At 44.9% G+C, this 17,572-nt stretch overlaps 1 protein-coding gene across 4 annotated transcripts in view; it reads left to right on the top strand.

Moving 5' to 3' along the window:
- Positions 1-17,572, top strand: part of septin5a (septin 5a) — a 116,138-nt gene that overhangs the window by 79,107 nt on the left and 19,459 nt on the right. For all 4 annotated transcript variants that reach the window (XM_068005549.1, XM_068005551.1, XM_068005550.1 and 1 more), the window contains one exon: positions 15,862-15,958. In XM_068005549.1, the coding sequence (XP_067861650.1) occupies positions 15,862-15,958 (97 nt within the window). The remainder of the gene's footprint in view (positions 1-15,861; positions 15,959-17,572) is intronic.

A 17,572-nucleotide genomic window follows, 5' to 3' on the forward strand; every position in this document is an offset into this window, starting at 1 on the left:
TGCAGAGCAGAGGCAGGACGAAAGGAGGAGGAGGTAATCGCGAGGCAGATGAACTTAACAAGAGATGAGAGGGTGAAAGGAAGTGGTAGAGCTGATTCATTTGTATTTTCTGTTCAAATGATTTCAGTGACTCACCCTGTGGGAATGAAGTTTGTGCTGGGAAGCGAGGCTCGCCTCATTACTGTCCTTCTGATCAGACAAAACACAGGGGTTCATTTGGAATCTCTCTATGCGAGCCATGCCGAATAAAGGCATTTGGGAGATATCACAGTCAAACGAATTGGGAACAAGTTTATGAAACTGTGATGAGCCCCTCTCCCCCCCCGGACAATGGTGTATTACTGAGTATCCCCAGAGTCTCTTCATTCAGTGATACTGTGTGTATTACTGAGTATCCCCCGAGTCTCTTCATTCAGTGATGCTGGGTGTATTGCTGAGTATCCCCCGGGTCTCTTCATTAGTGACGCTGGGTGTATTACTGAGTATCCCCCGAGTCTCTTCATTCAGTGATGCTGGGTGTTGTTACTGAGTATCCCCAGAGTCTCTTCATTCAGTGACGCTGGGTGTATTACTGAGTATCCCCCGGGTCTCTTCATTCAGTGACGCTGTGTGTATTACTGAGTATCCCCCGAGTCTCTTCATTCAGTGACGCTGGGTGTTGTTACTGAGTATCCCCCGAGTCTCTTCGTTCAGTGACGCTGGGTGTTGTTACTGAGTATCCCCAGAGTCTCTTCATTAGTGATGCTGGGTGTATTACTGAGTATCCCCAGAGTCTCTTCGTTCAGTGACCCTGGGTGTATTACTGAGTATCCCCAGAGTCTCTTCATTCAGTGACACTGGGTGTTGTTACTGAGTATCCCCAGAGTCTCTTCATTAGTGATGCTGGGTGTATTACTGAGTATCCCCAGAGTCTCTTCATTCAGTGACGCTGTGTGTATTACTGAGTATCCCCAGAGTCTCTTCGTTCAGTGACGCTGTGTGTATTACTGAGTATCCCCAGAGTCTCTTCGTTCAGTGACGCTGTGTGTATTACTGAGTATCCCCAGAGTCTCTTCATTCAGTGACGCTGTGTGTATTACTGAGTATCCCCAGAGTCTCTTCGTTCAGTGACGCTGTGTGTATTACTGAGTATCCCCAGAGTCTCTTCATTCAGTGACGCTGTGTGTATTACTGAGTATCCCCAGAGTCTCTTCATTCAGTGACACTGGGTGTTGTTACTGAGTATCCCCAGAGTCTCTTCATTCAGTGACGCTGTGTGTATTACTGAGTATCCCCAGAGTCTCTTCATTCAGTGACGCTGTGTGTATTACTGAGTATCCCCAGAGTCTCTTCATTCAGTGACGCTGGGTGTATTACTGAGTATCCCCAGAGTCTCTTCATTCAGTGACGCTGGGTGTTGTTACTGAGTATCCCCAGAGTCTCTTCATTCAGTGACGCTGGGTGTATTACTGAGTATCCCCAGAGTCTCTTCATTCAGTGACGCTGGGTGTATTACTGAGTATCCCCCGAGTCTCTTCATTCAGTGACGCTGGGTGTATTACTGAGTATCCCCAGAGTTTCTTCATTCAGTGACGCTGTGTGTATTACTGAGTATCCCCCGGGTCTCTTCATTCAGTGATGCTGGGTGTTGTTACTGAGTATCCCCCGGGTCTCTTCATTCAGTGACGCTGGGTGTATTACTGAGTATCCCCAGAGTTTCTTCATTCAGTGACGCTGGGTGTATTACTGAGTATCCCCCGGGTCTCTTCATTCAGTGACGCTGGGTGTATTACTGAGTATCCCCCGGGTCTCTTCATTCAGTGACGCTGGGTGTTGTTACTGAGTATCCCCCGGGTCTCTTCATTCAGTGACGCTGGGTGTATTACTGAGTATCCCCCGGGTCTCTTCATTCAGTGATGCTGGGTGTTGTTACTGAGTATCCCCAGAGTCTCTTCATTCAGTGACGCTGGGTGTATTACTGAGTATCCCCCGGGTCTCTTCATTCAGTGATGCTGGGTGTTGTTACTGAGTATCCCCCGAGTCTCTTCATTCAGTGATGCTGGGTGTATTACTGAGTATCCCCAGAGTCTCTTCATTCAGTGATGCTGGGTGTATTACTGAGTATCCCCAGAGTCACTTCATTCAGTGATGCTGGGTGTTGTTACTGAGTATCCCCAGAGTCTCTTCATTCAGTGACGCTGTGTGTATTACTGAGTATCCCCAGAGTCTCTTCATTCAGTGACGCTGTGTGTTGTTACTGAGTATCCCCAGAGTCACTTCATTCCGTGACGCTGTGTGTTGTTACTGAGTATCCCCAGAGTCTCTTCATTCAGTGACGCTGGGTGTTGTTACTGAATACTAGCTGAGCATTTAAATTGGTGCCACAGAGCGCTGTTGCTGAATATGTCTCCCACAATTGTACCATAACTGTGACACAGGGCAGTGCTGCTGACTGTGTCCCTCCACGCCTTCCCTTCCTTCCACCCCACGCACCCCCCATCTATCCCGCTAACATCCAGCTTTATCACTGAGCAATCCCAGATCCCAGAGAACAGCATGGATTTTCCATTGTATAGCCTGACACAGCTGTTTATCTTTTGCTCTGTGTAACGATCACAGACATAAGGATGAACTATTGATATACGGAGTGTGTAAAGGCATTACTGGGCAGTGAGGGTCCTATGCAGTCTAGTATGAACTGTATGGAATATCCATCATGTGGGAAGTTGCATCATTCCGTTTATGTTTCTGGAAATATGCAGTTTTCCAGAAAGGAGCTTTGCTTCAGGGAATGGTCTGGGCCGCAGTTTGATTATAATGACGGAGGCTGTCAATTCTGGCCTCTTGCACATCCCGAATTTTCATTGCTCCACCATTGGCGGCCGTGCCTTCAGCTGTCTAGGCCCTAAGTTCTGGAATTCCCTCCCTAAACCTCTCCGCCTCTATACCTCTCTCTCCTCCTCTTAGACGTTCCTTACAATCTACCTCTTTGACTAAGCTTTTGGTCACCTGACCTACTATCTCCTTATGTGGCTTAGTGTCAAATTTTGTTTGATAACTCTCCTGTGAAGAACCTTGGGACGTTTTACTACGTTAAAGGTGCTATATAAATGCAAGTTGTTTTTGTGGTTTGTTGTGGAAAGTGGGTGGGGGGAACAATTCATCCAAGTAAATCTACAATGGAACTGGTGGCACCTGCTTACAGGGTAAGGGTGGGTAACTAAGTAAGGTGAACACTGGATTCGGGCAGAGGTACCTGGGTTCAAATCCTGGCAGGGTTCATCTCAGCCTTTCACCCACTTGAGGTGGGTAGGTAAAATGGTCAATGTGATCTCCTGAACTGGTTTTGATCGGCTGAGGAGTCGGAGAGGAATTTTACAGAGTTTCCATTTTTACAGAGCAAGTTGTTATGATCTGGAATGCACGGCCTGAAAGGGTGGCGAAAGCAGATTCAATAGTAACTTTCAAAAGGGAATTGGATAAATACTTGAAAAGAAATAATTTACAGGGCTATGGAGAAAGAGTTGGACCAATTGGATAGCTCTTTCAAAGAGCCGGCACAGGAACAAAGGGCCAAATGGCCTCCTTCTGTGCTATATGATTCTTTGATTCTATGACACCATTTCCTGTACCTGTGGCTATAAACTAAGTGGGGTCACCCGCATAAACAAGGCCACCGTGTGACAACTTTGTTATTGTTTCCTTGTATTCCACTGCTTGTGGGAAAAGTAGCATGAGAGGGTTAATTCCAACCTCTGGGGACACACATCCTATTGTGTCTCACTGCAGAAGGGTTTAAAAAGTTCACCCCCCTCTGCAGGGATCAAAGTAATTGTGCTTTTACATAAATCAGGAGTGAGAGGGTTAACAAAAAGACTAAATATTTCACCTGCATCAAATTACTTTATAAGGCAGCGACCTTTTTTTGAATATAGGCACATGCAACAACCATTTTGCACACAGCAAGTTCCCACAAGGGTGTGTGAACCAATTAATTTGATTTGATGGTATTGTTTGGGGGAAGCGATATTGATCAGGGCACCAGAAGAATCCCTGTGCTTCTCTGTGGGGTTTTTAATAGCCATAAGAGCAAGGCCTCAGTTTAATCTTTCATCCGAAGGATGGCATCTCCCACAACATATTCCCTCAGTACTGCACTAGAGTCTCAGCCTGGATTCTGTGCTCAAGACCCAAAATGGGAAGTGAGCGTTCTACCAGCTGCGCTTTTAATGTCACTTCCCAGGGCAAGGCGCTGGTGCCTAGCTGTTGACGGGATAGTGGGTGACAGCGTAGATCCCCTGCAAGACATTGTCTCGATGTGCCAGTAATACTCCCCACTGCTCCCATAATGTCATAGTATGCGGGGAATCTGTCTGGGCAGTCCGCACATGGCCCAAATGCAATATCCCTGGACAATGAGATTCTCTGACTTGTTAAAGAAATCCAATTGGATAGGACCTGCCCACATCAGGAGTGGTGTTTACCTTTTGGAGGCTCCATGCAAAGGTTCGGTTTGGGGCCCCTACAGTTTTACAAAATAATGTTATTAAATCACTACTTAATCTGGTGCCAAATCCACACATGTACCATTGTGAAAAGGCAAGTTTACCATGGGTAATATAAAAATAGTTCAGAAAATGATTAGAGATCAGCTGTTACCATTGCGTAGGTCCTTTCACTGGATCTGCTCGGGACCCCTGACTGATTCGGGACCCCTGAGCGACTCGGGACCCCTGACCGACTCGGGACCCCTGACCGACTCGGGACCCCTGACCGACTCGGGATCCCTGACCTGCTCAGGACCCCTGACTGACTTGGGACGCCAGACTGGCTTGAGACCCTGACTGATTTGGGACCCCTGACTGGCTCGGGACCCCTGACCACCGGCTCGGGACTCCTGACCGGCTCAAGACCCCTGACTCACTCGGGACCCCTGACTCACTCGGGACCCCTGACTCACTCGGGACCCCTGACTCACTCAGGACCCCTGACTGACTAGGGACCTCTGACTGACTCATAGACCCTGACTGACTCGGAGCCCCTGCCTGACTTGGGACCACCTGAATGGCTCAGAGAAATGATGGACCTCATCTCTTTTTGTTAAAAAATTGGCACTCCTGCTGCTACTCACGCACAGTAACCAAGTGCACTGTGACGCTGGAAATATTTAAGCCTGTGTATGGCTTGGGATTGGGTGCGTGACAGTCGCACAGCACTGACCCGATCCCGGCCTGCAGTCCTGAAGGGAAGGCTGAGCATGGGGAAGATGCATGACCACTATACTGATATGTGTTCCTTTTACCGAAAGGAAAGACTCCACACAAGGTGGATAGAAGGACATCCCCCTGACACTGTGTCCCTTCTACCAAAGTGAGTGCTGGGGTATTCTGAGACTATTTTTCATAAATATGCAAAATCTATTTGGAAAGTATTTGTAAAAAAAATCATTCTCAGGATGCGTGTGTTGCTGGCAAGGTCGGCATTCATTGCTCATCCCTAGTTGCCCTAGTTGGTGAGCCTTCTGCTTGAACTGCTGCAGTCCATGTGGTGAAGGTATTCCCAGTGTTGTTAGGTAAGAAATTTCATGATTTTGACGCAGTCCTGATGAAGGAACAGCAATGTAAATGGATGGTGTGTGACATGATAGGGACCTTGGAGGTGATGGTGTTCCCATGTACCTGCTGCCCTTGTCCTTCTGGGTGGTGGAGGTCGCAGGTTTGGGAGGTGCTGTCGAAGAAGCCTTGGCAAGTTGCTGCAGTGCATCCTGTAGTTATACACACTTAGCCATGCTATGTGTTGAATCTTTTCAATGACACCACCTCCTGCTTTGTTTAAAGAATATATCAATGGTTTCAGCTTCACGCAGGATTGCAGCATGCTGGGGGCCACCAGAAGTGGAACTAGCAGGAATTCCACTGGATTGCATCACCCTAGTATTAGATTAAGAGAAGAGGTTTATAATGTTGCCAAGAAGAGTAGTAAGCCAGAGGATTGGGAGAGTTTTAGAAACCAGCAAAGGATGATCAAAAAATTGATAAAGAGGGAGAAAATAGAATATGAGAGTTAAATAGCAAGAAATATAAAAACAGATTGTAAGAACTTCTACAAGTATGTAAAAAGGAAGAGAGTAGTGAAAGTAAATGTGGGTCCCTTAGAGGCTGAGACAGGAGAAATTATAATGGGGAATAAGGAAATGGCAGAGATGTTAAACAAATATTTGTATCTATCTTCACAGTAGAAGACACAAAAAACATACCGGAAATAGTGGGGAGCAAAGGGTCTAATGAGAGCGAGGAACTTAAAGTAATTAATATTAGTAAAGAAAAAGTACTGGAGAAATTAATGGGACCAAAAGCCGACAAATTCCTTGGACCTGACGGCCTACATCCTAGGGTTCTACAAGAGGTGGCTGCAGAGATAGTGGATGCATTGGTTGTGACCTCTCAAAATTTCCTAGATTCTAGAACGGTCCCAGGGCATTGGAAGGTAACAAATGTAACCCCATTATTCAAGAAAGGAGAGAGAAAGAAAACAGGGAACTACAGGCCAGTTAGCCTGACATCAGTCGTCGGGATAATGCTGGAATCCATTATTAAGGAATTGGTAAGAGGGCACTTAGAAAATCATAATATGATTAGGCAGCGTCAACATAGTTTTATGAAACGGAAATCGTGTTTGACAAATCTATTAGAGTTTTTTGAGGATGTAACTAGCAGGGTAGATAAAGGGGACCCAGTGGATGCAGTATATTTGGATTTTCAAAAGGCATTCAATAAGGTGCCACACAAAAGGCTGTTACACAAGATAAGGGCTCATGGGGTTGGGGGTAATATATTCGCATGGATAGAGGATTGGTTAACGGACAGAAAACAGAGAGTAGGAATAAACCTGTCATTTTCAGCTTGGCAGGTTGTTATTGTGGGGTGCCGCAAGGATCTGTGCTTGGGCCTCAGTTATTTACAATCTATGTTAATGACTTAGATGAAGGGACCAAGTGTAATGCATCCAAGTTTGCTGACAATTCAAAGCTAGGTGCGAAAGTAAGCTATGAGGAGGACACAAGGAGTCTACAAAGGTATATAGACAGGTTAAATGAGTGGGCAAGAAGATGGCAGATGGTGTATAATGTGGGGAAATGTAAGGTTATTCACTTTGGTAGGAAGAATAGAAAAACAGAATATTTTTTCAAATGGTGAGAAACTATTAAATGTTGGTGTTCAGAGAGATTTGGGTGTCCTTGTACATGAAACACGGAAAGTTAGCATGCAGGTACAGCAAGCAATTAGGAAGGCAAAAAGTATGTTGGCCTTTATTGCAAGGGGGTTGGAGTACAAGAGTAAGGAAGCCTTGCTACAATTGTACAGGGCATTGGTGAGACCACAACTGGAGTACTGTGTACAGTTTTGATCCCCTTACCTAAAGAAGGATATACTTGCCTTCGAGGCGGTGTAACAAAGGTTCACTAGATTGATTCCTGGGATGAGAGCGTTGTTCTATGAGGAGAGATTGAATCAAATGGGCCTATATTCTCTGGAGTTTAGAAGAATGGGAGGTGATCTCATTGAAACGTATAAAATTCTTAGCGGGCTTGACAGGGTAGATGCTGAGAGGCTGTTTCTCCTGGCTGGAGAGTTTAGAACAAGGGGACTTGGTCTCAGAATAAGGGGTCAGCCATTTAGGACTGAGATGAGGCGGAATTTTTTCACTCAGAGGGTGGTGAATCTTTGGAATTCTCTACCCCAGAGGGCAGTGGATGCTCAGTCCTTGAGTATATTCAAGGCTGAGATAGATTTATGGACACGAGGGGAATCAAGGGATTTGGGGATCGGGCAGGAAATTGAAGTTGAGGTCGAAGATCAGCCATGATCTTATTGAATGATGAAGCAGGTTCAAGGGGCCGTATGTTCTTATATTCTAGCAGTCCCACCTCCTTCTGTGACATCAGCTGCATGGGGAAACATAGAACCATAGAAAATAGGAGCAGGAGTAGACCATTTGGCCCTTCGAGCCTGCTCCGCCATTCAGTATGATCATGGCTGATCATTTATCTCAATACCATATTCCCGCTCTCTCCCCATACCTCTTGATGCCTTTTGTGTCCAGAAATCTACCCATCTCCTTCTTAAATGTATTCAGTGACTTGGCCTCCACAGCCTTCTGTGGTAGAGAATTCCACAGGTTCTCCTCATCTCAGTCCTAAACGTCCTACCCCGTATCCTGAGACTGTGACCCCTCGTTCTGGAACCCCCCAGCCAGGGGAAACATCCTCCCTGCATCCAGTCTGTTTAGCCCTGTCAGAATTTTATATGTTTCAATAAGATCCCCTCTCATTCTTCTAAACGCGAGTGAATACAGGCCGAGTCGACCCAATCTCTCCTCATATGACAGTCTGAGGGAGGGGTGGGGGGGGCATGGAAACACAAGCACTCTTGACCCTATCCCCCAGAAAACACTGGCACAGACAAAATGGGGCAGTGACCCGCCATAAACAGATGCCACCCCAACTTCCAACCCCAATAGTCCCTGCCTCTCCTATTCCACCCCCAAGGAGCCAAGCCCCATCGCTCTTTGTCTCTCTCTGTCTATTTCTGTGCTTCTGCTCTCGCCCTCTTTATTTTACCTCTCTTTTCTTGCACTCGATAATACAAATTAACTTGATGCTAGAGAGTTTGGCCTGAAAATTCCGTGGGTCTCTCAGTCTCCCGCCAAAGTTATGGCAGACAAGTGGCGAGAACCCCTGCGGAATTTCTGGGTCTTTCTTCTGACATTGAGAGGATACTTTCTGTGCCAGCTTGGCTCAGTGGATAAACTCTGTCCTCTGAGTTAGAAGATTGTTATTTCAATCCCAACTCCAGGACTTGGACACCTAATCTAGACTGACACTTCAGTGCGGTACTGACTGCTGCATTGTCAGAGGTGCTGTGTTTTGGGCATGATGTTAAACTGAAGCCCTACCTGCCTGTTCTGGTAGTCCATGCGGATGTTAGTAATCCCATGGCACTATGTGAAGAACAGCAGGGAGGTTTCCAGCTGTCTCCCATCATTCTTCCCTCAAGCAGCACCACCAATACGCAGACTAACTCACCATTCATCTCATTATAACTATCAGGAAAGACTGAACAGGCTTGGACTCTTTTCTCTAGAAAAGAGAAAGCTGAGGGGTGACCTAATAGAGGTCTTTAAAATTCTGAAGGGGTTCCATAGGGTAGACGTTTCCACTTGTGAGGGAGTCCAAAACTAGGGGCCATAAATATAAGATAGTCACTAATAAGTCCAATAAAGAATTCAGGAGAAACTTCTTTACCCAGAGAGTGGTTAGAATGTGGAACTTGCTACCGCATGGAGTAGTTGAGGTGAATAGCATTTAAGGGGAAGCTTTTAATTACACGAGGAGAGAGGAATAGAAGGCTATGCTGATAGGGTTAGATGAAGTAGGGAGGGAGAAGGCTCTTGTGGAGCATAAACATTGGCATAGACCAGTTGGACCGAATGTTCTGTTTCTGTGTTATAAATTCTATGTAATTGCTGTTTGTGGGTGTTGGTTGTGTGCAAAATGGCTGCCTTTTTGGCCTACATAACAACAGTGACTGCACTTCTAAGTAATTCATGGTACGTCAAATGCTTTGGGACATTTTGAAGACATGATAAAGCATTCTCTTGCTCTCTATCCATATATATGTACACATAGTCTTTCCACTATCTTGGACCTTTATCACATGTAACAATAAGACTGTGGGAAGGAAGTTTTAATATTTCCTGTCGTGGTCATTGCTTTTCTGAGAATTGTATGCAATTCACTTGTTTGGCAGGTTGCCTGTTGCTGCCTTATCATTTTGTCCTGGTTGTTGAGCTGTGGTAACGATCGCTGGAGCTGGAACCTTGACTTACATTGGGACCCTATTTGACTGGGTTTGCTTGTATTCAATAACTGAGCACTTTATAAGAGTGGAATCCTGCACTATTGAAGAAACAATCTTACTCTCAACTGTCAACCCATCCTCCACACCACGTCGATGTTGAGCATTTTCAACTGTATCACCCACCTCACTTTACCCCAACAGGGTGGCCTGTTGCAGTATCCATAGCAACATCTTCTCACAGCTGAAAGATGGTGGTGCGCTGATGGAAAGCTGAGAAACAGGGACACGACAGAGAAAGATGTGTTTAAAATTGTTGTATGAACTTACCTTCAGACGTTTATTAGATCACACAGCCTAATGGACCTTGAAACTTCATCCGTTCTGTACATCTCCATGGCCCTTCAAGCCTCGGCCAGTCTCTTCACCTCTACTGACAAAATGGTGGAAAATGCACACAATAAAGCATCACAAACAAACTTTTCTGGGTGGGGGTGGTGGGGGAGGATGGTGTCCTCAGACCACCCATAAAATAAAAAGGGAGATTGTCCACTCCTGTATTCCTGGTGCATGCTGGAAGCATATGGAATCATAGAATGATACAGCGCAGAAAGTGGCCATTCAACTCATTGTGTCTGGGATGACTCTTAGAGAGAGCTATCCAATTAGCCCCACTTCCTTGCTCTTTCCCATTGCCCTGCAAATTTTTCCTCCTCAACTATTTATCCAATTCCCTTTTGAAAGTTATTATTGAATCTGCTTCCACCACCCTTCCAGGCAGTGCTTTCCAGATCGTAACAACTCGCTGCGTAAAAAAAATTCTCCTCGTCTCACCTCTGGTTCTTTAGCCAACTACCTTAAATCTGGGTCCTTTGATTACTGACCCTTCTGCCACTAGAAACAGTTTCTCCTTATTTACTCTTATCAAAACCCTTCATGATTTTGAACATGTCTATTAAATCGCCCCTTAACTTTCTCTGCTCTAAGGAGAACAATCCCAGCTTCTCTAGCCTCTCCACATAACTCACATCCCTCATCCCTGGCACCATTCTAGTAAATCGCCTCTGCATCCTCTCGAAGGCTTTGACATCCTTCCTAAAGTGTGGTGCCCAGAATTGGACACAATATTCCAGCCTAACCAGTGTTTTATAAAGTTTTAGCCTAATTTCCTTGCTTTTGTAATCTATGCCTCTGTTTATAAAGCCAAGGATCCCATGTGCTTTTTTAACAGCCTTTTCAACTTGTCCTGCCACCGTCAAAGATTTGTGTATCCCCAGGTCACTCTGTTCCTGCACCCCCATTAAAATTGTATCATTTTGTTTATATTCAACGGAGCTTAAGCTAATTTGGCAGGGGGATGGGCACCAGGGTGTAGCATTGGAAAAGAGAGACAAGATGCACAAAGGATTGGGAGAGAAAGATAGCACTAGAATAAGAAATAGTATGGTATTCGGTGGGATCAGACTAAAAGAGAGTACAAGTAAGTCTAAGATTGGTTTACAGATCATGTATGTGAACGCGTGAAGTGTGGTAACAAGGTTGGTGAGCTGCAGGCGCAAATAGCCACATGGGAATATGATGTTGTGGCGATAATAGCCACATGGGAATATGATGTTGTGGCGATAATAGCCACATGGGAATATGATAATGTGGCTCAAAAAAGGCAGGATTGGGTCCTAAATATTCCTGGATACAAGATGTTCAGGAAAGATAGGGAAGGAAAGAAAGGGGGCGGTGGGGGTGGCAGCATTGATTAAGGAGAATATTGCAGTGCTGGAGAGATAAGATGTCCTGGAGGGGTCAAGGACAGAATCTATTTGTTTAGACTTAAGAAACAAAAGAGGTGTCATTACACTACTGGGTGTATCCTATAGGCCACCAACTAGTGGGAAGGATATAGAAGAGCAAATTTGCAGGGAAATTACAGAGAGTTGCAAAAGCCATTGAGTAGTGATAACGGGGGACTTCAGCTATCCTAATATAGACTGGGATAGTAATAATATAGAGGGCAAATAGGGGGAGGAATTTTTGAAGTGTGTTCAGGAGAACTTTCTTGACCAGTACGTTTTCAGCCCAACGAGGAGGGTGGCATTGCTGGATCTCGTTCTGGGGAATGAAATGGGTCAAGTGGAGCAAGTGTCAGTGGGGAAACATTTAGGGAGCAGTGATCATAGTATCATAAGGTTTAGATTTTTTATGGAAAAGGACATGGATCACTCTAAAGTAAAAATACTCAATTGGAGGAGGGCCAATTTCAGTGGGATGAGAACAAATCTGGCCCGGGTAAATTGGAATCAAAGATTGGCAGGCAAAACTGTAAGTGAACAATGGGTGGCCTTTAAAGAGGAGACGGTTCGGGTACAGTCTAGGTACAGTCCCACCAGGGGGAAAGGTAGGGCAACTAAAGCCAGAGCTCCCTGGATGACAAAAGAGATAGAGAGTAAGATTAAGCAGAAAAATGGGGCGTACGACAGATGTCAGGTTGATAACACAAGTGAGAACCAGGCTGAATATAAAAAGTTCAGAGGGGAAGTGAAAAAGGGAATAAGAGCTGCAAACAGAGAGTATGAGAATAGACAGGTGGCAAACATAAAAGGGAATCCAAAAGTCTTCTATAGGAATGTAAACAATAAACGGGTAGTAGGAGGAGTGGCGGGGCCGATTAGGGACCATAAAGGAGATCTACTCATGGAGGCAGAGGGCATGCCGAGGTACTAAATGAATACATTGCATCTGTCTTTACCAAGGAAGAAGATACTGCCAGAGTCTCAGTAAAGGAAGATGTAGTTGAGATACAATTGATAAAGAGGAAGTACTGGAAAGGCTAGCTGTACTTAAAGTAGATAAGTCATCTGGTCCATCCTAGATTGCTGAGGAAGTAAAGGTGAAAATTGCAGAGGTACTGGCCATAATTTTCCAAACATCCTTAGATACGGGGGTGGTGCCAGAGTACTGGAGAATTGTGACAGTTACACCCTTGTTCAAAAAAGGGTGTAAGGATAATCCCAGCAACTACAGGCCAGTCAGTTTAACCTCAGTGGTGGGGAAACTTTTAGAAACGATAATCCGGGACAGAATTAGCAGTCACTTGGATATGTGTGGATTGATTAGGGAAAGTCAGCAGGATTTGTTAAAGGCAAATCGTGTTTAAGTAACTTGATAGAGTTTTTTGATGAGGTAACGGAGAGGATCGATGAGGGCAATGCAGTTGATGTGGTATTTATGGAGTTTCAAAAAGCGTTTGATAAAGTGCCACATAATAGGCTTGTCATCAAGATTGAAGCCCATGGAATAAAAGGGGCAGTAGCAGCATGGATACAGAATTGGCTAAGTAACAGGAAACAGAGAGTAGTGGTGAACGGTTGTTTTTCGGATTGGAGGGAGGCGTACAGTGGTGTTCCCCAGGGGTCGGTACTAGGACCACTGCTTTTCTTGATATATATTAATGCCTTGGACTTGGGTGTACAGGCCACAATTTGCAAATTTGCAGATGACACAAAACTTGGAAGTGTAGTGAACAGTGAGGAGGATAGAAAGATTTCAAGAGGATATAGACAGGCTGGTGGAATGGGTGGACACGGGGCCGATGAAATTTAATGCAGAAAAATGCGAGGTGATACATTTCGGTAGGAAGAATGAGGGGAGGCAATATAAACTAAAGGGCACAATTCTAAAAGTAGTACAGGAACAGAGAGATCTGGGGGTATATGTACACAAATTGTTAAAGGTGGCAGGGCAGGTTGAGAAAGCGGTTAAAAAAGCATACGGGCTCCTGGGCTTTATAAATAGAGGCATAGAGTACAAAAGCAAGGAAGTCATGATGAACCAACTGGAGTATTGTGTCCAGTTCTGGGCACCACACTTTAGGAAAGATATGAAGGCCTTAGAGAAAGTGCAGGACAGATTTACTAGAATGTTTCCAGGGACGAAGGTCTTTAGTTACGTGGATAGACTGGAGAAGCTGGAGCTGTTCTCCTTGAAACAGAGAAGGTTGCGAGGAGATTTGATAGAGGTGTTCAAAATCATGAAAGGTCTAGACAGAGTAGATAGAGAGAAACTGTTCCCATTAGCAGAAGGGTTAAGAACCAGAGGACATTGATTTAAGGCAATTAGCAAAAGAACCAAAGGTGACATGAGGAAAAACTTTTTTACACAGCGAGTGGTTATGATCTGGAATGCACTGCCCGAGGGGGTGGTGGAGGTAGATTCAATTATGGCTTTCAAAAGGGAACTGGATAAGTATTTGAAAGGAAAAAAATTGCAGGACTACGGGGATAGGGTGGGGGAGTGGGACTAGCTGGATTGCTCTTGCATAGAGCCGGCACGGACTCAATGGGCTGAATGGCCTCCTTCCGAGCTGTAATCATTCTATGATTCTATGGTATTGCCTCTCCTCATTCTTCCTACTAAAATTCACTCTTCTTTGCGTTAAATTTCATCTGCCATGTGCCTGCCCATCTCACTAGTTTATCTATGTCCTCCTGAAGTCTGTTACTATCTTCCTCACTGTTTACTACATTTCCGAGTTTTATGTCATCTGCAAACTTTGAAATTATGCCCTGTACACCCGAGTCCAGGTCATTAATATATATCAAAAAGAACAGTGGTCCTAATACCAACCCATGGGGGACACCACTGCATACTTCCCTCCACACTGAAAAACAACTGTTCACCACTACTCTCTACTTTCTGTCCCTTAGCCAATTTTATATCCATGCTGTGACTGTCCCTTTAAGCCCGTGGGTGTTAATTTTGCTGACTGTAATCAATCCGAGTCTCGATTCCAATATTGACTCTGGGGTTATTTTTCATTTTAGAAACTCCTGCAATTGAAAGTAATTTTTTTATCAGAATACTGTTTGATATGATTTCTCTGTTTGGAGAGATTTGGAGAGACCTGTACTTACATTTTCAATTTGTAGTAATAATAGTTCACCTTCTCTTTCTTTGAACATTGTTAAATTCCCTCTTTATTTCCACACTCCTGTACCCTATGATCTGCAAGATTTAGTTAGGCTCCAGACATGACAGTGGAAAAGATTACACCCTTGAATTGCTGTCCATACCCCAAGGCAGTTCTGTGATCCCACGATAGTCCCCTTTCTCCACCTATGTCACCCACTCATGGAATTTCGACGGGTGTTCTGGCGGAGACCAACAGAAGCTGTCCGGAGAAATGGCATAAATGGTGGTTCACACTGTTTCTCCAGGATTTCAGCTGAAGTCCCAGCAGGACATGGGGAGATGTTGGTTGAAATTCATGTCAGCATCAAGCACGCCCAGATTAGTCACAGCATAGAACGGATGGTGTAAACTCACTTCCCTTCATGGCCTCGCCACTCCATATCCCTTTAAGCTCCTCCAGCCCTTCAACCATCACCACCACCACCCCCACCCCCCCACACCCCTCCACCCCGAACTCCCTGTTATTCTGACTCTGGCCTCTTGTCTATTCCCCCCTCTTTTTGCCCCTCCATTGGCAGATTAGCCTTCAGCTGTCTAGGCTCCACTCTCTGGAACTCTACCCCCCACCAATAGATCTCACCATCCGTCCATGCAAAATCCAACACAACCAACATTCCAACTGGTCAGAATTGTACAACATCTTTTGGGACTAAATTGGCAATCCAATTAGAGAGGCCACAGGGTGGCTGTTGTGGGAAATAGAGAACATCACTCTGGTGCAATAGTGGATGCTATTCTGAGATATTGGTTAGGGAATATTATTGGGGTGTTTAACCCGTCCTATACCTGACTGGGAGTGCTGGCTGTTGACATCGGGAAAGTGCTCCATTCCCAGCAAGACTGTCCCACGTTGTTTTATATTGTTGAGTACAAACATTCACCATTAAAGGAGAACTTAAAGGATGTGTTATACAAGAAGAATATGGTGGGAACTGTAGGTGAGTTGTGACTGTTCCATACTAACGGGGTAAGCTGGAGTTTCCTCTGGTCCCTGTTGTGTGTACCCCATGCATTATCTCTTTGCGGTTTTCCAATGTCTAAAGGTATCTCTTTGTTTCAGGATGTGGAAAAGGAATATGTGGGATTCGCCACACTTCCCAATCAGGTCCATCGCAAATCAGTGAAGAAAGGCTTTGACTTCACGTTAATGGTAGCAGGTAGGAGGCATTGGTGCTACTTGTTAATGCTGCTTGAAACACGTAGAACAAAATAACTGTGCACAATCCAACACGGTAAAGTTGTTTAACATAAAAGTTCATTTGTTTTGATCTGTGCGTTTATGTGGACTTGTAGCCCTGAGCATGACAACAAGAGAATTTATGTAAGGGTGGAAACTGGGGAAAATGTATCATAACTTGTGCCTAGCTCCTGAGGTCCAGATATGACTTGAAAAAAATGGAAAATTAATGATCTAGATTTTGAAATGCTCCAAATCATGATCCTGGGAACTGTAGCTCTGGTCAATATCTGTGCTGGAAAAGTACTGGACTATTATAAGGAACGCAATTCATGCACTCCGAATGAAAATAAAATATTTTTAAGAAATTCATTCTCGGGATGTGGCCATCGCTGGCAAGCCCGGCATTTATTGCCCATCCCTAGATGAGAAGGTGGTGGCGAGCCTTCTTTTTGAACCACTACGGTCCGTGTGGTGAAGGTGCTCCCGTGATGCTGTTAAGTTGGGAATTCCAGATTTTGACCCAGCGACGGTGAAGGAACGGCAATATATGTCCAAGTCGGGATGATGTGTGACTTGGAGGGGAACATGAAGATGATGATGTTCCCATACACCTGCTGCCCATGTCCTTCTAGGTGGTGAAAGTTGCAGGTTTGGGAGGTTCTGTTGAAGAAGCCTTGGCGAGTTGCTGCAGTCTTGTCAGCCATGGCTTGGTTTAACATCTCATCGGCACCTCCGACACTGCAACACCCCAGGGACTTGAACCAATATTTATTCCTCAACCAACATCACTAAAACAGATTATCTGATCATTATCACATTGCTGTTTGTGGGACCTTGCTGTGTGCAAATTGGCTGCCGTGTTTCCTACATTACAACGGTGACTACACTTCAAAAGTACCTCATTGGCTGTAAAGCACTTTGGGACATCCTGAGGTAGTGAAAGGCACTATATAAATACAAGTTCTTTCTTTATTTGGAAGAAACCCTATTTATGTGTGTAAATGGGGTGTCCGCTGATGTTCTAGTGATGCAGTGGGAGAAGACCTGGGGAAATCCACCCCCCTCATACGTTTGGATGTTGGCTGACAGCCCCATATGTGATACTTCTCTTGCCCATAGCAAATAGCTAACCAGTTATCGCCACTTGGGCAAAGCACTGAAGAGGTGCCAGCACGCATTGGATTAAACCCCAATATAAAGTGGGTGTCTTCTGGAGCAGAGGGAAGAAAATCGAAGGTGGTAGACTTTAAAAAAAAAGAAACGTAGATGATACTGCATAACCAGCTCAGAAAGCTGGGGAATGATGAATACTTCAAGGTTAAATGCTTTTCAAGGGTCTTGTATAGGAATATTTTCTGTCACCTACTGCTCCCAAAGTTGATTATATTTCGAAACAGAAAGTACTGAAAATGAATCAATGCATCGGAAAGTAAAAGATAAGAGGCCTGGAACTTCCATGGGGTTCTCTCAGTCTCCCGCTGAACTGCCATTTTTAATCATTTATACCCTTTCTATGGGGGTTCTGCTGATCTCGTGCTAAAGTTACAGAATTCCCATGGGATTTCAGGGTCAGAAAGCTTTGAGTGAGAAT

This window comes from Heptranchias perlo, chromosome 25 (genome assembly GCF_035084215.1).
Source record: "Heptranchias perlo isolate sHepPer1 chromosome 25, sHepPer1.hap1, whole genome shotgun sequence".
In the NCBI taxonomy this organism is placed as follows: Eukaryota; Metazoa; Chordata; class Chondrichthyes; order Hexanchiformes; family Hexanchidae; genus Heptranchias; species Heptranchias perlo.